Genomic DNA, 27,284 nt, shown 5'->3' with positions numbered 1-27,284 from the left:
TAGAAAATGACAAGCTACATTTATTGCTGTGGTGCCATAGTTCAATCAATGCTAACGACTAGTGACATCCCTCGGGATTGCATGAAAACAAGGGAGACATAGGTCGGTTACCAAATAAGAGAGAGTTCATACCCCAACGCCTAGAAACTGGCTGGAGTTGATATAGACTACCATGCCCGTGTGGGGACAGAATTTCTAGAGGATTCAAGGTGCTGCCAACTTTATATTTATTGCTGAATGGTCCTATGCATACGAGCCACAGGCACGTGTTTGACGAAGCTGGATTTAACACCGGCCGGGACCCATTTGAGAGTTTTTCCAATGCCCTGCAGTAGAGACACAGTAGATTACCCATAATGGAAGATTTAATAAGGACCAATAGTCTTACCCAAAAGGGAAATCGCATCCCTGCAGGAAGAGTCCCGACTACTCCTTGCATCTGAAACGACTCGATCCAGAAAAGCTTTATTATTCTTGGCTTCTTAAGAAAGCTGTGATTTTGCTATGTCGGTCTTCATACATCAACAGACCCCATAAGTTTTGATTCGGCCATTGACAATCAACTTTCAGTTTGGTTTTATGCTTTCCACTACTAATGTTAAAGTGTTAATAAATACTACCTTTTAGAGAAAATTTTCACAATTCGGCGGTAAAACTAAAACTATATGGCTAAAAATTTATTAATTATTAAAATTTCAATTTGAAACAGAGGTCAGAAACCCTAGCGTCAGAAAACTCGACCCTGACTCGCAAGCCTGGTACAAAGTAGATAAAACAACAAACACGTGGTGAACAAAATACGTAGAAAGAGCGCCCAAAGCTAATAAGCTCTTGTGGTTTTGGATTTTTCGACAGTAGCTACTCATATCACTAATCCAACCAAAAGTGAACGGAGATCTCAACATAAATATCTATAATGTTAAGAGGAATTCAAATACAAGAATTCATACAAGAAGAGACAAAAAAGCCTGGTAGGTGATTCTACGCTTTCTACATTTGTTTCTGTTTCAGTTGAAAATTGTCTCAGCATGGAGCCAACTCTGGTTTTCTTTGCGGATTTTTCCCTATCTATAATCTGGTGAGTAAATGACGTAAACACCCTTGTTTAAATGACACTTGGCGAAAGGATTCTCCGATGGTCGTTACGGGCCTAGGTTAATGTAAAAAGCTCAAAAAGTTCTAAACTTCACTAGTGGTTACCTGTCCGAAGGCCCCGCAAAGGCCTGTATTTCTAGGGTTTTTACTTCTCAATACGCTAATTCTGCAGTATTTTTCTTAGTATCTTCAGCCAAATATGAGCATGTGATTTGATTTATTTCAAATCAGAACTTTTAACTACTTAAAATATTTAATTGATTTTAAAAAAAAAATCACCACCTAAAGCCACTGAACCTTGCCTGCATTACCTTAGTTCTGGTCAACTTTACTGGGCGTAATTGACGGCTTTTTCCCCATATTCGCCTGTTAACATGAGCGATGAGATTAATGAGCTTTTTCTTCAGGCTTATCCTTAGTGGACCTTGAAGGAGAGTGGTCCCAGTTTTCTCTGTGAATCGTTTCTCATAAACTTCAGGGTGTTTTGCGCACATCTTTCTGGAGCCTCGAGGTGTTTTTACTAGCAAATGGTTCAGTAAATGATGGTTACATTTGGTTTCATTTAGTGCCTCTCCTAGCTGACAAGTCATTTGTCCGCAAGCCACCAAGTTATTTATTTTTAAAATAAAAAAATACTATTTGATTCGAAAAAAATTATTAATTAATTTTTTAATTTTAAAAAATTTAAAAAATTTATTAATTACTCTCACCATTAATTTTATTATTTTATTATTCAATTCATATAATTTTAAAAATTTATTAATTAATCTCTTCATATTTAAATATTTTATTTTTTTTAATATTTAAAAGTTAAAATTAATTAATAAATTTTTTAAAATATTAAAAATATTTTAATATATTTTTTAAAATTAAAAAATTAATGAATTTTCTCATAAAAATTAAATATTATTTTTTCATTTTATAAAAGATCGAGACTGATTCCTACCAACATCCAGCTTAACTTTCTGCCTCTCTAATATCATATAAGGGGTTTATATTATGAAACATTTATCAGCGCAAGTATTTTTAATTAATTTTGAATAAAATAAATAATACAATATAAAATAATATATAATATATAAATTAAAAGGCATTTAAAATATAAAAAATAAATAAATTTAAGGACATCGCTTATAAATATTTTATAAAATGTGTTGTTTAATGGAAGTTTATAATAATTTTAGATTTATATAGACTATTTTGCTATTAAAATTTAGTAGAATTGTTTTTCCCTTGTAATATTCATGTTTATTTATTTGTGAATATGGCTTTTTTATTTGTCATTATTATTTATAATTATTATTTATTTGCCTTTTTATCTTCTTACCATATATAACTTAGCTTTATGTTCTTGAAACTTGTGGAATTATTCATTTTTATGCAACAAAGACAAATAGCTGTATTGTCAACATTTCTATCTATCACTTCCACAAAATCAAACTCACCTTAAAAAAAAATTGGTAGAGTATGATTAACCTTTGAATTTATAGTCATTGCTTGTATATCTCACATTAGCTATAGTTTACAATTAACATTTTATAGTCATAGTAAGAGGGAAGATTGAAGGTTTACCTAATGTAAAATATCACATTTGTTCGAAAAATCCTACATGTTGTATAGTGCTTGCAGTGGAATTCGTCAAGTATATTACATTTTATTTGTATTGATATAAAAAGTATTTTAGATTATGTATATAAATAGTTTTATTATAGTTAAAAAATATATAATGAAAATAGAATATTTGAAAATTTTAATAAGAATTTTCATTCAATTAATTAGTTTGTTTTAAAATGATTTGTTTAACTTACTTGTATTCTGATAATTTTAAATTTTTAAATACAAAAATTAATGAAATAAAGTTTTTTTTTTAACTGTTAACTTTTTCCTAACACTATTAGATAGGCTACATCAATTCTTGAAAGTTTTATAGTGCATAATTTCTTTTGAGCATTTTGCCGAATATTTGGTAGCCATGTACCTGAAAGTTAAAAGATGGCAATATCTTCTATATAGCTTCTCTTCCAAAATGAAATCTCTCCACTGATTGTATATTCTACAAGCATTGTTGGTTTCTCCAAGACTTGCTCGAACCGAACTTCCTTCAAGCAACGCCGTGGAAATGGAAATCATGGTTGAATCTCTGAAATGACACAATGAAAGAGATGGAAATAATAATGATGACATTATCAAGCATGTGAAACGGGTTGGGATTAATTAGGAACAACAGTAGAAAATTTGAATGAAAGAGGAATTTGAAAAAGTGATTGAGAGTCAATAGTGTGTTAAAAGGGTAGAAGAGCGGGAGGAGGAAGAATAAAAGATAAAAATGTATTCTCACTGCCAATTGGCAAAAAATAAGAAAGCCACTTGGCAATATTATGTTAAGCTACTTTTGAGCTCAGCTTTTTTTATATTTATATATAGATTATATAGATTTCAGGTACCTGTTACTGTTCTCACTTTATGCAATTACAGGTAATGCAATTTCACTTTGCTGACCAGTAATCCACTTAACATCAGGTTCAAACTAAGAGTTTCAATTTGATCAGTATTTGATTGTCTAATCACTTGCAGCTCATTTATCGAATCTGAAACATTGATATACGTCCTTATCCATTGAGCGCCAGCTTCAAGGCTGTACAGCTTCCAGAAGTTTCTCGTAAACCTCTCTAGCAGACAAATCCTCCACCTGATACAAGCATATAGCGTTAGTGAACTATAACCATCTTTTAGAAGCATGAGACCTGAAAATAGGATTCATTTTGAAAGTATCCACCCTATTCATTAAACACTGGAAAACTTGTTCAAGTATGAAATCAATAGACAGGTGATATATTAATCACACTCGGATACGGGGATCGGAAGTGGTTACACATGTGTGTCATACTTGTGAATTTTCTTAATAGAAAATACACGGGCACTGAGATACATTAAGTAAAAATAAAATAAAATAAAAAAAAAGAGATTCTATAATAGTTTAAATAGTTCGTCACTTACAACCATATACATCATCCAAAATACAATCAATAACTATTTTCTTTATGAGAAGAAAAACATGATCTATTAACTATACTCTTCGTCTGGAGAGGAATATTGCTCTATAAACTATGCTTTTCATCTCTAGATATCTATATCACTCGAGTGTCCAATTGCATGAATACCAATACATATTTCATGACATGTCCCATGTCATGCCATGTTGACACCACTTCAACATGCAAAATGAAGAGTCGGTGTATTAGAGCACAGATGATGCCAAAGTATCAACTTCTAGTCATTGATTAAGGCACTTGAGATTGAGAAGCAATTGACTCGATCCAGTTTTCATTAAATGGTCACGAAGGACAACCATTTCAGGCAAATTTCTATTTACAGGATAATAATGTATTAATACTATAAACTAAGTGATTTAAATGCAATAAGTTAATTTGAATAAATTGGCATATCTAACACTTCATATAGACAAGCCATGCACATTGATCTCCCTTTTTCATTCATTTTTTAAGTCAAGAGAGCTTAACCAGTATAGATGTTGATATTGGAAATCTACAGAAGATATTGAATAACATGATGAAAAATCAAAGCACCAGAGAGGAGGCAACGAGAATCTAAAAGAGAAGCTGCACAAAGACAACAAGAAAAGCTAACAACCCCTGGAGAAGTTACATAAAACTAAACAATCAATCACAAGAAAGAAGTTGGTAGACATGCACACACTCACGAACAGGTGTCCAGAAAAGGAAGTAGACAAGAACAAGAAACTCACAACGAGGAGTTTTGATTTGTTATTCCATCCCCTTTGAAGAGTCATCTGGCTCAGTCTTAGACCCAACACCTGTGTGAAAAGAAAAATCTGGTTAACTTGACCCTCCAAACTGATGATTTAGAAATGTTTCTTGTTGGCTCAATTTTAATAGCCCCACTCACAATAAAGGCTAATATAATATAAAGAACATACTTTGCCCATGAATTCCAAAAGTTCATTGTTAGCTTCCCCACGGGCTGCAGGTGCAGCTACAGTTACTCGAACATCATCAGCATTGACTCCTGGTAAGAAATATGAACTTTATTAATCAAGACCGTCAACTTCTATCAATTTAGAAATAAGATTTCAAGCTTAAGCGGAATGCATGTACAAAGCTCTTAAGGTCACCACGTAAGAAATTAGCCTTCTCTTTGTGCAATAATGAGGTGAACACGTATATGCATATGCATGCTTCTCTTTGGACATGTCGTACTTGCATGAAAGTATAAACTAAAACCCTTTTAGGTCATGAAACTATAGTTGGTATCTATCCCTCAAGGAAGTTTCTACTCTAACAAAATATCATGGTTATATGGTTAGTTTGAATTGAGGAAGGAGCTCAATAGAAGGGAAAAAGGGTGTTGCAGAGGCACAGGACAAATACAGATGAAGTATTGCATTTCTTACATTAAAATAAATAAATACAAGATGCATAGCTAAGATTTGCCAAATTTATTTATTTATGATCTCAGTGGGTCCATACAGGATAAAAAGATGTGCTATTATAGAAGCTTCCCGATTCAAATGGAAGAAGCCATAGATTCTATTGTCAGCTTATATCTTCTTACATGAATGAGCTAATCCCTTCAAGGAAGAGGGAAAGAATATGAGAGATATGCCTCCCTTAGAGGTAACATCTTACTGCCTAGACACATATTCAAAAGTCTCTCATGGGGCATTGTCAGTAGTCAATAAAATAACCTGCTATTCAAATAACTAAGCTGTTTCCTCAATATTGCCAGAGGTAGGTGCTTCACTCACTCCTCTTTCTCCTGCAGAAAGAAAAACTATACTAGCAAACTATTTATCTAAGATGCAAATGTAATGTATGTTCCCAGATTGTAAGCCCAAAGAGTGCCTCATTATGCACTGACTAAGTTACAAATCCATACAATCGAAAAGGCATAGAGTTTAGTTTATTCTCATTTGTCCTGTAAAGAAGACGAATACTGGAGTCAACCAACATATCTGCAACAAATTAATCCTCTAACTATTCCATTTCATGTAAGCGTGACTTGTCCCCAAAAGAAAGGCCCATTAATTAAGCCCAAAAAAGAGATGCAAGTCAAATAGTAAGAAAGAGGATGCACTATTAAAGCAGCTTTTTTCTTTTGGAACTGGATCAAAACAGTAAGTAAATAATAAAATACTAGTTATTGCTGAGCGTTGAGCACGATCTTCCACTTCAATAGCTACTTGAACAAGTCCTCCTTCTAACTGTGATATACACGGTGGAACAGGAGCATCCTATAGCATATTTCAGAAAGGTATATTAGGAAATTTGTACATATAATCTTCTAATCACTACATGCATAAAGGCTGATCACCATTCATAAAGAAAGCAGTAAGTTATATGTTCCACAATGATATATAATATCTCATAACCCATGGATGATGGATGATCCCATGTAACATCCTCAAACCCATAGCTAGAGTAGTGACATCACTATGTATGGGTTAGGCTATTTCACTACTAGAGTAAGTGGCATTTGGGGAGGTGCTAGCTTACCCCAAGCTACTTAGGGGGTGCTAGCATAACTCTAAGCTGCTAATAACTGGATCATAGAAAACTCAAATAAAGAAATAAACGCATTCAGAAATAAAATAGACAGTGTGATTAGCAAGTCGGGAACGAGTCCCTTTCGGGAGGTGCTTAGGGTTTCCCGACGTACTTGCTTGAGGTGCTTGTTTAAATCCGTCATGCTTGCTTAAGTGAAAAGGACTTCTAAAGGCTAAAAGTATAATTTAGTAGGTCAATCTATGATTATTGAAAGTTTGAAAACTAAATTGAAACATGGTAAAGAGTTTAGTAGGTTAAATTGTGAATATGGAAAGTTAAAAGACAAAATTCAGTTTACTCTCCATGTGTCACCTACCTATGCATGAATGAAATGATAAAGCAAAGTGAAAAAGGTGGGTTGTCTTCTCCACCACCTCATTGCCGTAGGTCACTCCATTTTCAAGGAAGAAATTTTGCTTTTCTTTCTCCCACCAAAGCCAAGCCAAAACCTCACCAAATCAACTTCTTCCTTTAACCAAAATTCATCCTAAGATCAAGAGCTAAAGGAAGAGCCATATATTGAAAGAATTGAAGAACAAAAGTTTAGGGTTCCATATACATCAAGCTTGAAAATCAAAGGTGAGCTTAGAAATGTGTAAGAAATAGTATCTTCTCATTTCTTCATTTGAATTATAAAGCTTTAATTTATAATTTATTCAATCCTTCCCTAAGATATAAATTGATATAGGTGAAGGAACATCAAAAGGAAAGGAAATAGTTAGAGAATAGAAGAGGAAAAGAAAGAGGAATTCAAGAAAGGTTTGGTGTTTGTATGATTTTCTGTTTTCCTTTGATTCTACCATGAATAAGTGAAATTAGGGGTTGATTTTACTTGCTGGAAATGTTGCTTTGATTGTATAAATATGTTATATGAATGTTAAAATGATGTTTGAAAGGCTTAGAGTAAAGAAATTTAACATGAGAGCTAAAAGTGCAAATTTGGCAGAATAGGTTGTAACAGGGCAATTTGTGTTAGCAACTTCATAATTTATTGTGTATTTATTGAAATTAGGCCTAAGATATACCAAATGAAAGCTGAGACAGAGCTAAAACTTTCATGAATTGACCAAATTCTAAATCTGTAGGTAAGATGATGAAAATTGCAAATGAACCTAAACTGGATACAGTGATAGTGCATCCGGAACAGAATGTATCTATTGTACCATAACTAATTATGTACCCAGTGAAATTTGTTAAGACCAGTTCCAAATGAATCCTAAAAAATATACCTAAAACTTTGGAGAATACAATTAAGCTTGAATTTGTATGAAAATGCATAAATCTTATATGTTTTGTGATACTATAAACAAGTGTCAATACTGGACTGATTAAGACCTTATTGAGCAGCTTGTAAAGAAAAATTCATAACTTAAGCTAGAGTGATCAGATTTTCATGAATTATTCCTTGTTGGAAAGATAAGACATAAATGTATATTTTTTTATGAGAAACTGAAGTCAAATTATAACTCTAAACTGCTTCAAAAGTTTATGCAATACACGACAGAATGCAGTTTTAGAGTAAAGAAATTTAACATGAGAGCTAAAAGTGCAAACCTGGCAGAATAAGTTGTAACAGGGCAGTTTGTGTTAACAACTTCATAACTTATTGTGTATTTATTGAAATTAGGCCTAAGATATACCAAATGAAAGCTGAGACAAAGAGCTAAAACTTTCATGAATTGACCAAATTCTGAATCTCTAGGTAAGATGATGAAAATTGCAAATGAACCTAAACTGGATATAGTGATAGTGCATCCGGAATAGAATGTATTTATTGTACCATAACTAATTATGTACCTAGTGAAATTTGTTAAGACCAGTTCCAAATGAATCCTAAAAAATATACCTAAAACTTTGGAGAGTACAATTAAGCTTGAATTTGTATGAAAATGCATAAATCTGATATGTTTTGTGATACTATAAACAAGTACCAATACTGGACTGATTAAGACCTTATTGAGCAGCTTGTAAAGAAAAATTCATAACTTAAACTAGAGTGATTAGATTTTCATGAATTATACCTTGTTGGAAAGATAAAACATAAATGTACATTTTTTATGAAGAAACTGAAGTCAAATCGTAACTCTAAACTGCTTCAAAAGTTTATGCAGTACATGGCAGAATGCAGTTTTCTCAAATTGGAATGTTATGTTGACAAAGTCTTGCACTATTTGCCATAAGTTTCTCATCTTTTTAACTTTGACATATGATTTATGTATTTTGGAAATGAATTCAAATAGCTTCAAATGATAAGCATTTACATTGAATTAATGATACTTAGCCCTGATAAACGTAATAGGAGTTGAGGTTAGATTAAGGGTATGGCATGCCATATAAACATATAAAGTTCGCAGTATTGCTACCGATACATGATATATATATTTGAGGTTACACATCAAGTACCTCATAAACACGGCCACAGAGCCCTGCTATCACAGTTTCGGCCTCTGAGCCTACCGTTCGGCACCCTGTGCCTACCGTTATAACTCCTTATCTACCTAATCAACCCTATTATGTGTTTATAAGGGCTGAGATCTTAATTAAGATTGATACTTGATTTTGTGAACTTATCAGTGAATGTTAACATGTCTGCATCTATTACATGCACTAAGCTATGGTGATTTGCTATAAATAGAATGTGTGCAATAAAGGCAAAAGAAGATGGTTATATTGAATATGAAGGAAATTCTTGTCGTGCACAAGGATACATATGGCACTCATACCTTATACTAAGAAGTTGACAAGTATGCTTTGTATCATGTTAATAACATTTGACTACCTTGTAATTGTTTACTTGATTATATATATATGTGAACTTGTTTGCTCTATTTTGTTATTTGTTTGCTATCACCCACTGAGCGTTAGCTCAGCGTGTTGGTTTTTACCTCACGCAGGTTGTAGATAAAGTAGGCACACGGAGTTCATCAGAGGTCTACATCAGATATCAAAGCCATTATCATAGTTGGTTGTTTTGAGTCTCTGAGTCATAGTACAGTTATATTTTGGCATGTACATACTAAATAGAGTGAGTTATGAAGGTTATGTAAATCAAAGAATAGTAAGATGTCAAATAACAGTTGATAATTTTGCATGTGTTTTTCATATGTGCTACAGGTTGAAATATTGATGAAACAGAGGAGACTCTGCTAAAATGTTGGTGTAAAATCTCACAGTTACTTTAACCGCTTTATAAAATTTACTTGGACTACCTAAAACTTGGTATTTACAGATAAAGGAAATTGTTTAGTCTTGATATGTCTAAAAAAGTATAGTTTGTGACAGTCCTTGCTCTATCTACACTTTGATTGGGTAAGGGGTGTTACAATTAGTGGTATCAGAGCAAAGATTTAGGCGATTCTAGGTCATAGTATGTATGTGTATATGGGTCATATATGTACATGCCAAAATGAGTTACAGCTATGATATGGTTCTGATGTAAATCTTTTCTTTGTGTCTTTAGGTCTAATAGAAGATGTCATCTGAGTCACAGAGAGTAGTAGATGAAGAGGTAAAGAGTCATGCTCCCTCTGAGGCAGCTGCACCTGTTGCTGCTCCTCCACCTGCTGCTGCTGGTGGACCAGGGCAGGATGCATTGTTTCAGCAAATAGCTGAGTTGCTTAGGAGGGTTACACAAAATGTACCAGAGGTACCACCACCACCACCTGTAGCAGTCCAGGTTCCCCCACCTATTGTAGCCCAGGCACAATTTAGGCCTCCAATAGAAAAATTCAGGAAGTATAGTGCTACAGAGTTTAGAGGTAAAAAAGAAGATAATCCTTCAGCTGCAGAATTCTGGTTAGAAAGTATAGAAAGGGTTTTACAGCAGCTACAGTTTTCACTAGCAGAGAGCTTGATGTGTGCAGTATCATTGCTAAAAGATGAAGCCTATAGATGGTGGACAACATTAACACAGATGGTTCAACCAGAGCGGCAGACTTGGAAATTCTTTTTGGCAGAGTTTAAGAAGAAATATGTTGGGGCCTTATTTATAGAGGAGAGAAGGAGGGAGTTCTTATACCTCAGACAGGGCAGGCTTACAGGAACTGAGTATGAGCGAGAATTTGTCAGACTTAGTAAGTATGCCACAGAGATAGTTCCTACAGAGGAAGAGAGATGTAAACGCTTTGAGCAAGGATTACATGCTAATATCAGGATGTACCTCACAGCTATGCACATTAGGGAACTCTCAGTTTTAGTGGAGACGGCCCACAGCTTAGAGCGAATTAAAGAAGAAGAGCAAAGTAGAAAGCAGAAAGGGCAATAAAAGAGGAGCCAGAGTGTAACGACCCGGAAACCGATACCCCTCTGTAACGGCCCGAACCGCCACCGGCGCTAGAATCCAGATCGGCTTAAGGCCGCCGGGACCCGTAGCAAGCCAAATATACCTCCTATCACCTGGTCAAATCCCATACATGATCAAAACTTTAACATAAAAACTGAAACATCTGATGTATATCCCGAGCCTGACCTGTATGCAACATAACTGAAAACATAAGGAACCCCCTACTAGAGCCCTCATCAATACTCTGGCGGGGTCAACATAACATACATCAAGCTGGGATCACATCCAAAGAACTAGAACCTAACCTGTGCATGCATCAAACCATAAACATAAGACCTCCACTAGGGTCCTCATCAAATACTTTAACGTGGTAAACAACACATGCCATAAGTTTGGTTCAAACTCAACTCAACATAGGAACATTACATACATCATGTATTAAACAGGGACTAACCAAGTCTTAGGACCAAGCATAGTACTAATCTATAAACAAATCTTTACTTTACTTACATTACATTACATTACATTTCATTATCTTACAATACATTATATCAATTTACAATACATGTCCACACTAAACACTAATCTATTACAAGACTTTTACCCTTGACGTCTTCCTGGCCTACCTCTGACCTACAAAACTGGGGTTAGGGGAGAGGGGTGAGCTAAAAAGCCCAGTGAGTAGAAACAAAGAAAACAGTTCATTAATTACATGCTTTCATGAAATGCGTCATAGCACAAACAATTCACATCACGGATTGGACCTAACCCCAAAACTCCCTCCAGTGTCAATATGCCTGGCCCGGCTAGGTCTTACAACATCTGTATGTGTATGCCTGGCCCCGGCCAGGTCTTACAACATCTCTAGGGCTAGTGGGGTCGCCTTGGTCCAACCACATCATCACATTCATCATATTATGCAATGCGTCATATTCGTGTAACTAGTGCAATCAACCTATTACATATAAACATGATGCATGAGCATGCTTTAGGCATTTGATTTCATAATTTAAAAGATTAAGTGTAGTTCTACTCACCTCTGGCAGACGCTGGACTGACTCTGCCACTGCTAACACTGATGGCCTCCTCGGTCCCTCGGGTCCAATCCTACACAGGTGGACTCGAATGAGGTGCCAACACACTCTAAACAACTCATAAACAACTACCCAAAAACTCCTCTAAACATCACTTAAACATACATAGAAAACACCCAAGAAAAGGCTGGACAGGGCACTTTCGGCGGCACCTTCGGTGGCCGAACCCTCTCTCCAGAGACGAAACTCGGGCACTTTCGACGGCACCTTCGGCGGCCGAAAGTCCCACTCCAGAGACGAAAGTCAGGCACTTTCGGCGGCCGAATCCTTCCTTCGGCGGCCGAAAGTCTGCTTTCAAGCCAAAAACTCAACTTTCGGGGGCAAGGTTAGGCGGCCAATCCATGCATCCAAAGGCAGGTTCGGCGGCCGAAACTACCTTCGGCGGCCGAACCTGAGTTCTTCCCAGAAGGACAGAACTCAGCTTCTCATGCATTCAAGCCTCCCAAACCTTCCAAACACCCCCAAAACAAGCACTCAACTTCTCAAAACATGCATAAACCTTTAACCATGCACAAAGGAGCTTAAACAAGCTTAAACTCCAACAAAGAACATCATAAAGCATACATAAAGAGCTTATGATCCACATAAGCCAAAACCATCAAAACTAGCTTAAACCTCACTTGCTCTTTCCCAATCATGCATACACTCTCCCACATGCATAAACTAGCTTAAACCTTCATCATAACTTCACATAAACATACATAAACAAGCATAAGCATACATTGGGCATAAAACCCACATAAACCTAAACATGCATATCTACCCATACTCAACCATTAAAACCTCTTAAAACTTCATTAAAACATAAAGGAAAGCAAAGATCTACACTTACCTCTTGGAGATCGAGGGTTGGTGTGATCCCTAACGTGGAGATGGGAGGAAACTACTCCTTGGGTCTCCAAGCTCCCAAAACTCCTATTTAAGCTTCAAAACTTCAAAACAAGGGTAGAAATCATGAAAAACTTGAGGAATGGGTAGAGAAATCATGAAAACGACCAAAGGAGGGCAAAAACTCACCTGAGCTCGAGAATGGGGAGAAAACTCGCCCATTTCCGATCTGAGGGCTCTTTATAGGTGGCCTGGTCAAAGACCTTCGACAGCCTAACGTGCCCCCTAAACTCATGCATGTTCGGCGGCCGAACTTGAGGTTCGGCGGCCGAACCTTGGCTCGTTCAAACAAGACTTTCGGAGGCCAAAAGCGCTCCCGAAGCCTTCCCATGTTCGGCGGCCGAACTTTACTTTGGGCGGCCGAACCTGGCAAATGCCTCCTTGGTCTTTTCTTTTTTTAAAACTCAATTCATTTTCCATTTAAAACCATGAAATCAGTAAAAACATTTTAGAAAACACATTTTTCCCCTCTAGAAGCCTCTGGCATCTTCAGAATTCCAGATTCCAACGGAGATTCCGCCGGAAGGTAGGGATTCTGATGCCGGAATCTAGCCGGGTATTACACAGAGTCAGTATCAGGGACAATCCTCTGCATCTCAGACAACTAGTAAGAGACAGGGATTTTCAGCAGACAGGGCAGAGAGGGCCACCTAGACAGATTCAGAGACCTGGGCAGAGTTTAGTAGTAAGGTCTGGACAGCAGACTACCTCAGTATCTAGTACAGCAGGACCAGGTAGAGGGTTGCCACCAGTATGTGAGCATTGTGGCAGGCGACATGGTGGAGTATGCAGGAGATTAACTGGGGCTTGCTACTTATGTGGAAGCTCAGACCACTTTATGAGGGACTGTCCTAGAAGCCAATCAATACAGCCTATACAAACAGAGAGATCTGTGCCGACAGGGACTAGAGGTAGGGGTAGAGGTAGAGGTGAATCTAGTAATGCTCAGAGTCACAGAGTATCAGAGACAGTAGACAGACCAGATACTAGAGCACCTGCCAGGGCCTATGCTATTCGTGCAAAGGAAGACCAGGACAAACCGGATGTTATAGCTGGTAAATTTTCTATTTTTTGCAAATATGTTTATGCATTAATTGATCCTGGTTCCACACATTCATACCCATCAATAATGAGAAGGGAATTCAAGTAGAACCTTTAGAACATGACATAGCAGTGACTAATCCCTTAGGAAATCTTGTGATTGTGAATAGAGTTTACAGAGATTGTCCTATATGTGTGCAAGGTCACACCTTTTTAGGTGACTTGATAGAGTTACATTTTAGAGAGTTTGATGTGATTCTGGGTATGGATTGGTTGTCTAGACATCATGTTATAGTTGACTGTAAGTTAAAGCGAGTTACACTCAAAACATTAGAGGGTTCTGAGGTTATAGTTGTGGGTGAAAGGTCATATTACCTCTCTAATGTCATATCTGCCACTACAGCTAGGAGGTTGATTAGAAAAGGTTGTACAGCCTCTCTAGCTAGTGTGATTGAAACTAAGAAGGAAGATTCTAGTGTGTCAAACTACCCACAGTATGTCATTTTCCAGATGTATTTTCTGAAGAGTTGCCAGGGTTACCTCCAGAAAGGGAAGTGGATTTTGCTATAGAATTTGTGCCAGGTACCGCACCTATTTCAATTGCTCCTTACATAATGGCTCCTACAAAATTGAAAGAGTTGAAAATACAGTTACAAGAATTACTTGATAAGGGCTTTATTCGACCTAGTGTTTCACCATGAGGTGCACCAGTGTTGTTTGTGAAAAAGAAAGATGGATCTCTTCGATTATGCATTGATTACAAACAGTTGAATAAGGTAACTATAAAGAATAAATATCCACTGCCCAGAATAGATTATTTGTTTGATCAGTTGAAAGGGGCCAGCATTTTCTCTAAAATAGATTTGAGATCGGGTTACCATTAGTTGAGAGTTAAAGGGGCAGATGTGCCTAAAACTGCATTCAGGACACGATATGGACATTATGAGTTTCTGGTTATGTCATTCGGGTTAACAAATGCACCTACATCATTCATGGATTTGATGAACCGTATCTTCCATCCATATTTAGACCAGTTTGTTGTAGTATTCATTGATGATATTCTGGTATACTTTAAAACTAGAGAAGAACATGACAAGCATCTGAGGGTAGTATTGCAGACTCTGAGGGAAAAGCAACTTTATGCCAAGTTCAGTAAATGTGATTTTTGGCTCAATGAAATAGCATTTTTGGGACATGTTGTATCAGCAGAGAGAATCAGGGTAGATCCCCAGAAGATTAAAGCTGTTATGGAATGGAAGCCACCAAAGAATGTTGCAGAGGTCAGGAGTTTCTTGGGTCTAGCTGGATACTACAGACGGTTTGTGAAAGGGTTTTTACTTATAGCAGCTCCATTGACTAAATTACTACATAAGAATGTTAAGTATGTTTGGGATGATAAATGTCAGGCAAGCTTTGACAGATTGAAGACTATACTCACCGAAGCACCTATACTTACACAACCTATTTCTGGCAAGGAATTTGTGATATACAGTGATGCTTCTCACAATGGACTTGGATGTGTTTTGATGCAAGAAGGTAAAGTGATTGCCTATACTTCTAGACAACTGAAGCCACATTAGAAGAACTATCCTACCCATGATCTAGAGTTGGCGACCATAGTTTTTGCACTAAAGATATGGAGACATTACTTATATGGTGAGAAATGTTACATTTATACAGATCATAAAAGTCTGAAATACTTACCCACACAAAAGGAGCTAAACCTGAGACAGAGAAGATGGTTGGAGTTACTGAAAGATTATGATTGCATTATAGATTATCACCCAGGCAAAGTTAATCTGGTAGCAGATGCACTCAGCAGGAAATCCTTATTTGCATTAAGAGCAATGAATGCGTAGTTGACTATAGCAGATGGTGGAGCTATCATAGCAGAATTGAAAGGTAGACCCAGCTTACTACAACAAATTAAAGAAGCACAGAAAGAAGATATAGAGATAGCCTTATCGACTAGACAAGTACAAGAGGGAAAGAAGCAGAAGCATGTGATAAGTGATGATGGCTACTTGTACTATGGTGACAGAATATGTGTACCTAATATTGAAGAGTTGAAACAGAGTATTCTTACAGAGGCACACAACAGTCTATATGTTATGCATCCAGGTAGCACTAAGATGTATCAAGATCTGAAGGCGCATTATTGGTGGCCGGGTATGAAAAGAGATATAGTTGAATTTATAACAAAATGTTTGACATGTCAACGGGTAAAAGCAGAACATCAGGTTCCATCAGGGTTATTGCAGCCTATCGCTATACCAAAATGGAAATGGGATAGAATTACCATGGATTTTGTAACAGGATTGCCACTCACACCAAGGAAGAAAGATGCCATCTGGGTAATAGTCGACAAGTTAACTAAATCAGAGCATTTCTTGCCAATCAGAATGGATTATACATTGGAAAAGTATGCAGAATTGTACATTAATGAAATTGTGAGACTACATGGTGTTCCTATCTCTATCATATCAAACAGAGATCCAAGATTCACATCCAGATTTTGGGAAAAACTACATGAAGCTCTAGGGACAAGATTGAATTTTAGTACAGCTTTTCATCCTCAGACAGATGGCCAGTCAGAGAGAGTAATTCAAGTTTTAGAAGATATGCTCAGAAGTTGTGTAATTGAATTTGAAGAAAGCTGGGAAAGATATCTCCCACTAGTAGAATTTGCTTACAACAATAGTTATTTGTTATTTGTTTGCTATCACCCACTAAGTGTTAGCTCAGCGTGTTGGTTTTTACCTCACGCAGGTTGTAAATAAAGTAGGCACGCGGAGTTCATCAGAGGTTTACATCAGATATCAAAGCCATTATCATAGTTGGTTGTTTTGAGTCTCTGAGTCATAGTACAGTTATATTTTGGCATGTACATATTAAATAGAGTGAGTTATGAAGGTTATGTAAATCAAAGAATAGTAAGATGTCAAATAACAGTTGATAATTTTGCATGTGTTTTTCATATGTGCTACAGATTGAAATATTGATGAAACAGAGTGTAATACCCGGCTAGACTCAGGCATCGAAATTCCTACCGTCCGGTGGAATCTCGGATGTCGGAGCTCTCTAGAAGGGTAAAGTAAAGGTTTTCTAAAATGTTTTTACATGTTTTTATGGTTTTGATTAGAAAGGATTTGCGTTTTGAAAGAAAAGACCAAGGAGGGAAGAACCCACGTTCGGCCGCCGAACATGGGGCAGTTTAGGAGGCACGTTAGGCTTCTGAAAGTGGCTTCCTTTTGCTGCCGCCGAACCCCAAGTTCGGCCGCCGAACGTGGTGAAGCTTTGGAAGCAGCTTTGGCCGCCGAAGGAGATTTGGCCGGTCACCTATAAAAGGCCCTTTGTCCGGAAAATGGGCGAGTTTTCTCTCTCTTTTCGGGCATAGGTGAGTTCATGCTCTCCTTTGGTTGTTTTTATGCTTTTTCTTCAAATCCTTCAAGTTGTCATGAGTTTTATCTTTGCTTTGAAGAGTTTTAAGCTTTGATCAAGGTTTTGAGAGCTTGGAGACTTTTGGAACTTGGGTTCTCCATATCTCTAAATTTGGGTCGCACCAACCCTCGATCTTCAAGAGGTAAGTGTAGATCTTTATCTTTTATGATGTTTTAAGTGAGTTTTATGAAGGGTTAAGGGCTAGGAATGCATGAGTTGTATGGATGTGCATGTTAGGGTTTTGATACCCTTTATGATAAAAGTATGTTAATGCATGTTTATGTGATGTTTGTTGGGGGTTTAGGCTAGTTTGAGACCCCTATATGCTTGTTGTATGAGTTGTGCATGTTTTGGAAGTGTTGGATGTGAGGGTGGGAGGTGTTGGAGGCGGATTGCATGAGGCGGAAACGGGTTCTGCCTTGCTGGGGAACCCAGGTTCGGCCGCCGAAGGTAGTTTCGGCTTCCGAACCTGCCTGTGGAAGCAATCTTTGGCCGCCTAACCTTGCCCCCGAAAATGGACTTTCGGCTCTGGAAGACACTTTCGGCCGCCGAAGGTGCCACCGAAAGTGCCTGGCTTTCGTCTCTGGAGGAGACTTTCGGCCGCCGAACCTGCCTCCGAAAGTGCCTGACTTTCGGATCTGTGGGAGCATTCGGCCGCCGAATGTGCCGCCGAAGCTGCCCTGTCCAGCCTTCCTTTGCCTGTTTTGCTTGCATGTTTTGAGGTGTTTTTGGGGAGATGTTTAGTGTTATGTTAGAGTTGTTTGGTCCCTCATTTGAGTCCACCTGTGTAGGATCGGACCTGAGGAACCGAGGTGTTCAGCAGTGTTAGCTGCTTCAGAGTTAGTCCAGAGCTAGCCAGAGGTGAGTAGAACTGAACTTTATGTTTTAAAATAAATCAAATGTTTTAAGCATGTTCATGCATCATGAATACCATGTTATGTAATAGGTTGTTTGCATTAGAATTCACGAATATGATGCATTGCATAATACTATGATGACGATGTGGATGGATATTGGATGATCCTTTAGCCCTCAGTACGATATGATATGATATGATATGATATGATATGACATGAGATGGAAAGACTAGGTGTGGCCGTATCGCCCCTGGCAATATGTTATATGTAAGAGAAGACCAGGCGTGGCCGTATCGCCCCTGGCATAGTTGGACATTTTATGATATGAGTTATGTAAGAGAAGACTAGGCGTGGCCGTATCGCCCCTGGCATAGTTGGACATGTTATGCTATGAGACATGTAGAGGGCTATTGATGACAAGTTCATCCTTGACGTGATATGTTTGTGATGCGATGCATTTCATGAAAGCATATGTTTAAATGATTTTTATTATTGTTCTACTCACTGGGCTTTTTAGCTCACCCCTCTCCCCTAACCCCAGATTGCAGGTCAGAGGTAGTCCAGGAAGACGTCAAGGGTAAAGTTTTGGCTATGTAATAGAATAGTAGTGGACATGTAATGTAAATCGATATAATGTATTTTAAGATAATGTAATATAATGTAACGTAAAGTAGAGTTATGTTTATGGATTAGTATTGTGCTTGGCCCTAAGGTTTGGTTAATCCTTTCTTATACATGATCAGTATGTTATGTTTGTAATGATGTCTCATGAGAAACCAGGCTTGACATATGTAATGTTGACCACACTAGGGCATTTGATGAAGGCTCTGGTGTGGGTTATATGTTTATAATATGTTGTATGTTCAGGTCAAACTTAGTATAGTAAATGTTTTAAAGTTTTATGTTTATGTTTGATCATGTATGGGATTATACCAGTTGTACAGGATGTATGTTAGGCTTGCTACGGGTCCCGGCGACCTTAAGTCGATCTGGATCCTAGCGCCGATAGCGGTCCGGTTTCCGGGTCGTTACACAGAGGAGACTGATAAAATTTTGGTTTAAAATATCACAGTTACTTTAATCGCTTTATAAAATTTACTTGGACTACCTAAAACTTGGTATTTATAGATAAAGGAAATTGTTTAGTCTTGTTATGTTTAAAAAAATATAGTTTGTGACAGTTCTTGCTCTATCTACACTTTGATAGGGTAAAGTGTGTTACATCCTAAGCCTTAACAAAAATTATTTGTACCTGAGGATTTGTTTCAGCAGCGATTGTACTAAGTGCTCCATCAATAACATATATAAAAGAAGCAGCTTCCAGATCTTCTTCCGCACGATAACAAACAAAAAGGTTACAACCCATACAGTTCATACGAAATTGCTTCTCCAATTTCCCTTCACCCCTGGGAAAGAAAAGGTTGTAAATAGGAGAACTAATGCAACTTGATTTATTAAGAAATCTGAATCTCAAGCCATAATGCTTGTCCCATATACACATTGAACAAAAAAAAAACAGAACTACCATCAAATTGATACCATTAGAGCAATTCAAGCTGTTATGTGAAATAAAACTGAGGCAAACATTGATAATTCTATAGACAATTTAATGGCTTCATTTTTTGTTTTCCCAATGCGTTAAAGTTGGGATCTATGCAGTTTCTTAGTGGGCCTAGTACTTTCCATTATTATAACAAATTAACAGTGCCAAAAGAACAAAATAGCCACAAATACAGTAACATTCTGAAGGTGGTTCCAGATACAATAAAATTTTCTAGGACCTTTAAAACAATGACAAATAGTATGGAGGAAAATGGAGTCTCAAATTCCGAATAAAATTTTCTATGGCAAGGTGAACACTGGCTTTTTGTCCCTTCACATTTGTCTCCTTCTCTTTCCCAATCAAATTCTGGTTATCTGGTATTATAGCTTGATACAAGCAGTTTATCTTATGTTTTACATCCATAGCAACAGTAAGCACTTTTATTGAGGCAAAGCCCAAACTTATCCCAATACTCTTCCTCACATCTGCACTAAAGACCTCCCTATCTAAAAGCTGCAGCAGTAACAGTTGGCGTCTTGGCCACAAAGAGTAAACCATAAATTGTGTATGGGAACACAAAAACAAGAAACTAGTGAATTATCAAATATCTCCAGAAGAAAGTAACAGAAAGAACAGTGAACCCCTCCGCCAGCCATCCATCACCAACCCCCCTTCCCTCCCTCCCCCCCCCCCCCCCAAATCAGTGAAAAAGCAAAAGAGCATAAAAAGCAAGACACATTAGATCTATTAAAGATGACCATAAATACCGTTTCAAGAGAATTTTCCCGGCCTCATTTATGTTCAATCTTGCAAGATGCTTCCTCTTATCCAATACATATGCTTTGTCAGTCTTCCTTTTTGGCATTTTCTGCAATTGGGTATCTTAGAACAAACATATTTTAGGATGAAAAAGCGAGATAATGAAGACTGAAGATGCAATAGAGAAGTTTACAGAACCACAAAGCAACTAAATTAGGGCACATGCAGTTGTTTCCTCTGTTGTTCATAAGAAATGAACTAAACAGAAACTCAAATCGACTCAATTAAGAAAATGGGATCACTTGTCCGAATCCTTTTCCTCCACTACACCTGCTAAAAGATCTAAGCCCCCTAATATTTTTCACTGCTTCATTTTATTTCATCCCTGGTTGACACTCTTTTCTTATCTCCTACAACGTTAATGGACTCAATTTTCCCTAATAATGGAGTAGTGCACCTGCTAGCGTGTGATACATGTGTGATGTGTCCATACACATTAATAAACTCAATATGAGTACATTTACAGTGTTCTTTGAAGATACGAAGCATCCAGCTTAAATCATATGCAAGTTAAACAGAAACAATAAAACAGGCGCTAGGGTACTTAAATTATGACATAATCTGGTTTGAATAAACTAAATCTTTAATTTTCCATTCATTTAAAGTGTTCCGTATCAGATATTCAAAGGTTTGTGTTATGGATCACTGCACAACATGAGAAAGTGTTTACATGTTGAATAAACCAGAATGGATTTTTTCTGCGCTTAAGTATATTGTATACTGTCCCAGACTTCTCCCTGCATTCACGATTAAAATTCATTCATAGGTTTCAGAGTTACCATACGCAGACCAAAAGAAATCAGGAAGCTAACTGTACTCCCTTGAGCTGAGGAGCAATTTGAAAGCACCTATTTAGGTTCATTACTTTAAAACAATTTTTTAAAAAAAGTTAAGGTAGATTCGCTGCCAATAATAAAGTCCACGTTGGAATTGATATGAATTGCTCAAAATTTTCTCAACATGAAAAGGGAAAGAACAGTGGAATGTACAATGTATACAATTAATCAGAATCCATGAATAGGCAGGTAGGTTGAGAGGAAGAACCGGTAATAAGGACGTGAGAGCCACAATGCTTGCAGTAATAGACGAAGAGATCAGAGTCTGGACCATCAGGAGCTGCGTCCTCGCTCGAGTACGTGTGCGTCGTTCTCTTCGGCATCTTCCTCTGTTTTCGGGCCGCAGAAGCTCAGAATGCTTTGCTAGACTCTGTCGAACTCGGAAGCCAAGAAGAGAACAACATTTCTAGTCCTCGCCGTTTAAAAAAAATTAAAAAAATTGTGAAAACAATGTCACGTCTGCAGGCGGAATTCAACGGCAACCTTAGATAGTACATAGCCGCAGCTCCCTTTTCTTTTTTATTTTTTGGTGGAGATTAAAATTACTGATGCTTCTGGATTAGTCTCTGGTTGATTAACGTCCTCTTGTTTTTCTCGGGCACAAAATGACGTCACGTTAAGATGCTAAGCGATTACATACGCTCATTTGGCTTTTGAGCTTTTCTTTTTTTTCTTGTCAAAGAGCTTTTGAGCTTCAACTTATGATTCACAAGTATGCTTCATAATCCATTTGTTTAGCTTTATCCTCCGTTCATAATCAATTGGCAATAGCAGAGTCGAGAATCAAAGCCAAAAACAAAGCAATTGAAAGGCATCTATCCCAAATTAAAGGTAGCAATGGAATTTCACATTTTAAAGACGGAAAAAATCTCTAGTATTAGAAGAAAGGCTGATAATTCCCCACGGAAGAGAAATGTCAATGGCAGCCACCAAATAGGCTGCTCTCTCATGAACAGAGAGGTATGTTTTACTATAAGATTTCTAACGTTTGTACATGGATCAGCTCGATATTCAACTGATCAACAATTAAACCCAAAGTGGTTAGTCATCCAATAATGTCTATTGGTTTGGGCGTTTCAATTTCAAATGGATGATCAATGTGTTGGTTTCTTCCTTACACCCAATTCTAAATCCAAAAATATTTTTCAGAAGAACCATATAATTGAAAGGCTAAATTCCAATCATGTCAGAAAAAAATATTTTACCCACCCACTGATATACTATAATAAACAACCATTTAGCGAGGTTCAGAATTCACAATGAAGAAACACTAGCAGTAAAAATAGCTGAGAGGTGGTCAAAAAATATTATATCGTTTCTCCCAAGTCCCAACTACATGATCTTCACTTGTAGATGACTCTTGTTCACCTTATCCCGGTGAGAAGGGTCCGCAAATTCTGCAATAAGAATTATGAGAACATAATCAGAACATATTACAACATAAAGATGAAATGTAATTTCATGAAGAATTGTGCTTGTGCATTTAACATTCCATCTACTACACAATCTAAACTGGTATTGGGCAATACTTTAAAAAAAACTTTGCTTTGCTTACATATCTTGTTGAAAGCCACAATATCACAGCTCTGGACATGCTCATTCACTGGTTCCACTGTCAGATATTCCTCAATGAGATTGTCCACGGACACCAAGTCATCCACAATGGTTAGCATAATCTGCAATTTCTTTATACCATATCCAACAGGCACAAGCTTGGCTGCAAACAAACTAGTGTATTAGGCCCAGAACTACAATTCGCAAATTATCCATTTTTCTTGCAGATATATGAAATATTATTCATCATGTAAAATACTTCATTCAAAAAATGTATTATATGTATGTGTGTATAACAAAATATCACTAATTGTCTAAATTATTTATAATACATCAAAAAATGACTTTCAGATGTTCTAATTTTAAATTTTCATTTAATAATACTTCAGTAGACTTTAGAATAATTTATAACTATAAAATTTTCATAATTCTAACTCTTGCAAGCATATTATTAAAGTTTAAGTATGATTAGAAGCCCAACTTATTTCAAATTGTCATATAAATTTTCCATAATAAATTATTTTCTTATTTTAAGTATGTGGAAAACAAGTGCGCCACCAGATATAATTAGTATTGACATTGCTAAAGCAGACATTAGCTGAATTGTCAAAGAAAACACTAAAAATCATAAGAAAAGAATTACGGCATTTAAAAGTTTTTTTCTGTAAATTATACTTATTCATTTAAAATTAAAGCCAGTTGTGTTTAAAATAAAATATTATACAACAAAAATATTAATGCATAAATGTGTAATTAGAAGAAATCAATTATCACTGACATTGATATAAATATTTTCCAAAGATAAATATTGAGCTTCAATGTACTCTGAATTATTACTTGAATGAGTTTTGCGTTTTAATAACTTAATTTTTTTTCGGCAAAAAAAAACTTAATTTTATTAATTTATTTTTATAAGGACATAATTTCTTTAATTGAAATTCAACCACTGTCCTATAGCTCTCTCTCTCTCTCTTAGTTATTGAATTTAATTTTATCACGCCACATTGCTCACATGAGAAAAATAGAACATAAAATAAGACCTAAATAAAAGATTATGAATGAAATAATTATGAACTAAAGAGTTTTAAGCAGTAAGCATAAAAAACTAATGAAGGTAAATGCCTGGAATAGCACAACATTATACCATCAAGCAACCATAAACTCAATTACTCGTCCTCTCTCTATCCTCTAATTGAGGAGAAAGCAGAATTTCTGGAGAGACAGATACTAGTTCAAGAAAACAAACATTTTGAAAAGGATTCTATCATCATTAATAACTGTCATTAAGGTCGCTAAAAGAACTTACATGCTCCCCACAATAGTCCTTCCATCTGAATACTTCTAACTGCTTCCTCGAGCTTTTTCATGTCAGTTTCATCGTCCCATGGTTTAACATCCATTAGTACAGATGATTTTCCAGCTGAGATGGAAATAAGAGAAGGCATTTATTATCAAACCTATAAAATACATTAAAGGGTCCAAAAGCAACAAAAGGAAAATAACAACTCCACACTCCATTGAGATGCAGAAAGAATTATATTTATAGAAGGGAAAAGCAAATAAATAAAAACAAGCCTCACAAAACAAATGTAAAACATAGTAGGCTACATAATCAGTAGAACAGGATACACTTACACTCTTTCTTTTTTGCAGATGCCTTGACGGCAGCTGCACGCTCTTCCGCAGCCTTCTTTTCCTCTTCAGTCTCTTCGCCAAACAGATCCACATCATCATCATCATCAACCTCAGCAGCAGAAGCCTAAAAATCATGTTAGATTTTTCCATTAGGAAAACATAAAAATAATATAGATTTTTCCATTAGGAAAACACAAAAATAATATCACAAATTTACAAGAAGAAATAGCATTCTCCATCAACAATTATTCTGACCCAGTTAATTACCAAAAAAATTAAAGAACAGGTTGACAGGCAACACGAAAAAGCATAAACGCTATAAGGGAGAAGGGTGAGAAATACTTGCCTTTGAATCAGCAGCTGGAGGAGTTGCAATTGCCTCCTCTGTGATGGGCGCAGATCCCTCAACAGTGACCCCTGACCCTTCTGCAGATACACCACTGAAACAAGAGCATAATCAACATTCAACGATGGCCATATACAAGAGACCAGATGATGTTAAAGTAACAAGGATGGGAACTTACGAAATCCTTAGGAGTGCATCAATGTGGTTGTACCACCTGGACACATTCACATATTCAGATGATGGAGCCTTTGGCAGAGCTGCATATACTGTAACATCATCTTTTGAAGCTTGGTACCTGAGAAGAAAATGCATAAACAAAAACAGACAAGAAATTTTTTTTTTTCAATAACAGAATTCCTTCCAAAACCAATTAAGAGGGTAACAGGCAAACAGCAAAGTGAAGACAGAGAAAAATAACAATGTGCAACTTACCCAGTGATGTAACTGCGAGCGAGGAGGTAATCATCAAGTTTCTTGAGGCCAGTCGGTGAGCCAAGATCATAGAATGCGATGGCCATTGCTAGCTACTATTGTGGCTTTTTTCTAAAAGCATGAGTAAACCAAATTACAGAAAATTAAATTATAAAAAATTGGCATTCCAGTAAAACAAAAATTCATATGCAATTTCATTGTCAATTATTTATTCACTCAGCTAATTCATTGACAAATCACACAAAAACAATAGTAACAAAGAAAGAAAGGAAATCAATCAAACTTAAATACCGAATAAGCTAAATATTTGAATAAATAGCCTAGGCTAGTTAAATTCATGACTAATATAATATGAAATTGCTTGCTACCATTAAAAAAATCATTTCCACTGATTAGGATGATAAACAACTTCATGACAAGCAATATAAAATCAGAAAAGCTGAAACTCTAAAACAATTCAAGTCCTCAATAATAGACATCAAACAGCAACAATCAGGTAACGATTTAGGCCATCGAAGCTGCAGAGATCGTACTTCCTACTCAAAGCCGCTAGCATCATCCTCGAATCACGATATATCAAGATAGGCATATGAATACAATGGTACACAGAGAATAAGTAGATCTGAGCTCTTACCAGCGAAAGAGATGAGCAGACTCTCAGAGAAGTGGCAGCGCATGTGAAGTCTAGGGTTTCTGATTTCTGAAATAGTTAGGAGCATGAATTTATAGGTGTGACGACTCATCCCTTGTCGTTTGCATCGCGGTCTGACTTCTCTAATTCAATAATTGGATAGCTTGTAAGAGGTAACTTGCGGCGGTAATTTTTTAGCGTGCCATTTTTATGATTAAAGTAAATTGTTTTTACTTTAAAAACTAATGAACTTTTTAAATGCTAAATCCGGGCTAGTGAGTTGATATTTAAATTCTATTCCACTGGAACCCTAATCGGATCAACCGTTATTCTGTGAGGAGATTTATCATTTAATTTTTAAATATTATTATTATTTATAAATCAATTCCTTAATTTTAAAACAAATTATTAAAACTTTAAATCATTTCATTCTCTTTTCTATAATTTTTAAAAATTTATTAAAACTTCTTTAACAAATAAATTTTTTCATTTCCATTTCCGTTAAAAACAAATAAAATATGAGAAAGAAATTTTTTAAAATTCAATTTTAAGCCTCCTGAATCCCTAATCCTCCTCGTCTTCACCATTACAAGAACAAAATGGGCAAACCCACATCAAAAAACAGAGACTAGACATATCTATGCAATTTATGGCATGGACCAGTGGCAAACCTTGCTCTTCCTCGTGTCACACTATTTTCGTCTCCATTCTATCCATTCTCTTCCTCTTCTACTTTGATCCAGTCTGCAAGCTCTTAGAGACTGGTGTTTTTCTTTTTAGCACCAGCAGCACTGGTGCTGCTCGCTCTGCCACCGGATGTGTTACGGCGTTGTCCGCCATGTGCCTGTTCTTCGCAGCGGGAACTTCATTTACAGTTTTGTGGCATTGCATCATGATATGGCGCAGAGGATGGTGAGCTATGTGAATGATTGGTCCTCTGTTAAGTTGGCTCTCGATATCGGGTGCGGTCGAGGGATTGTGTTGAATACGGTGGCTACCCAGTTGAAGAAAACTGGAAGTTCCGGCCTAGTTGTCTGGTTGTCGAGAATCAATTATTGTCACCTTCTTGTTCAAGCCACTTCGATACTCGTGTCGCTGATGCAAAATCCGCTCATTACTCCTGCTCCTCCACTCCTCCAGCGCCCAGTCAATTGATTTTTCGGCTCTAAATTATTATAAGAATGATTTCCAATGGCAACCTTATT

At 36.6% G+C, this 27,284-nt stretch overlaps 2 protein-coding genes across 7 annotated transcripts; both read right to left on the bottom strand.

Annotated features, from left to right (window-relative positions):
- Positions 1–22,512, bottom strand: LOC110617420 (UPF0235 protein At5g63440). 5 transcript variants are annotated; one of them, XR_006350982.1, is made up of 10 exons: positions 21,690–22,512; positions 20,594–20,708; positions 19,536–19,689; positions 6,271–6,367; positions 5,054–5,142; positions 4,862–4,930; positions 3,540–3,784; positions 3,074–3,235; positions 1,407–1,615; positions 1–592 (listed from the first exon to the last, which is right to left on the bottom strand). XR_006350982.1 is itself a non-coding variant. In XM_043957391.1 (7 exons), exons 1-7 carry the CDS (start codon positions 21,802–21,804, stop codon positions 3,725–3,727), a joined length of 699 nt encoding a protein of 232 aa, XP_043813326.1. In that variant the 5' UTR covers positions 21,805–22,512; the 3' UTR covers positions 3,401–3,724. The 5 variants fall into 5 exon arrangements, 1 of the variants encoding a protein (XP_043813326.1); XR_006350981.1 differs by having other exon boundaries at positions 1–1,615; XR_006350983.1 differs by lacking the exon at positions 1,407–1,615 and having other exon boundaries at positions 1–326.
- Positions 22,513–22,665: 153 nt separating this feature from the next.
- On the bottom strand, positions 22,666–26,237 carry LOC110617419 (elongation factor 1-delta 1). Of its 2 annotated transcripts, none has more exons than XM_021760171.2 (8): positions 26,083–26,237; positions 25,449–25,559; positions 25,195–25,311; positions 25,017–25,110; positions 24,671–24,794; positions 24,342–24,455; positions 23,037–23,198; positions 22,666–22,878 (listed from the first exon to the last, which is right to left on the bottom strand). In XM_021760171.2, coding segments are annotated over exons 2-8 (699 nt in total). In that variant the 5' UTR covers positions 25,535–25,559; positions 26,083–26,237; the 3' UTR covers positions 22,666–22,876. The 2 variants fall into 2 exon arrangements, with proteins under 2 accessions (XP_021615863.1, XP_021615864.1); XM_021760172.2 differs by having other exon boundaries at positions 25,982–26,128.
- Positions 26,238–27,284: the final 1,047 nt, after the last annotated feature.

This window comes from Manihot esculenta, chromosome 6 (assembly GCF_001659605.2).
Source record: "Manihot esculenta cultivar AM560-2 chromosome 6, M.esculenta_v8, whole genome shotgun sequence".
Classification (NCBI taxonomy): Eukaryota; Viridiplantae; Streptophyta; class Magnoliopsida; order Malpighiales; family Euphorbiaceae; genus Manihot; species Manihot esculenta.
Note: the sequence above shows the minus strand (reverse complement) of the source record. Positions and strands in the feature narration are given on the sequence as shown.

Bases quoted from the DNA above. Each gene is read 5' to 3' on its own strand.
- LOC110617420 (XM_043957391.1), bottom strand. From the start codon at position 21,804: ATGCCGAAGAGAACGACGCACACGTACTCGAGCGAGGACGCAGCTCCT. The intron at 19,690-20,593 runs GTATTTATGGTC...TTTCTTTCCCAG, and splicing joins GGGAAAATTCTCTTGAAACG to GGGTGAAGGGAAATTGGAGA. The intron at 5,143-6,270 runs GTATTTTATTAT...ATTTCTTACCAG, and splicing joins TCAACGCTCAGCAATAACTA to GAGTCAATGCTGATGATGTT.
- LOC110617419 (XM_021760171.2), bottom strand. From the start codon at position 25,534: ATGGCCATCGCATTCTATGATCTTGGCTCACCGACTGGCCTCAAGAAA. The intron at 25,312-25,448 runs GTAAGTTGCACA...TTTTCTTCTCAG, and splicing joins GCTCGCAGTTACATCACTGG to GTACCAAGCTTCAAAAGATG. The intron at 24,456-24,670 runs GTAAGTGTATCC...TTTCCATCTCAG, and splicing joins ATCTGCAAAAAAGAAAGAGT to CTGGAAAATCATCTGTACTA.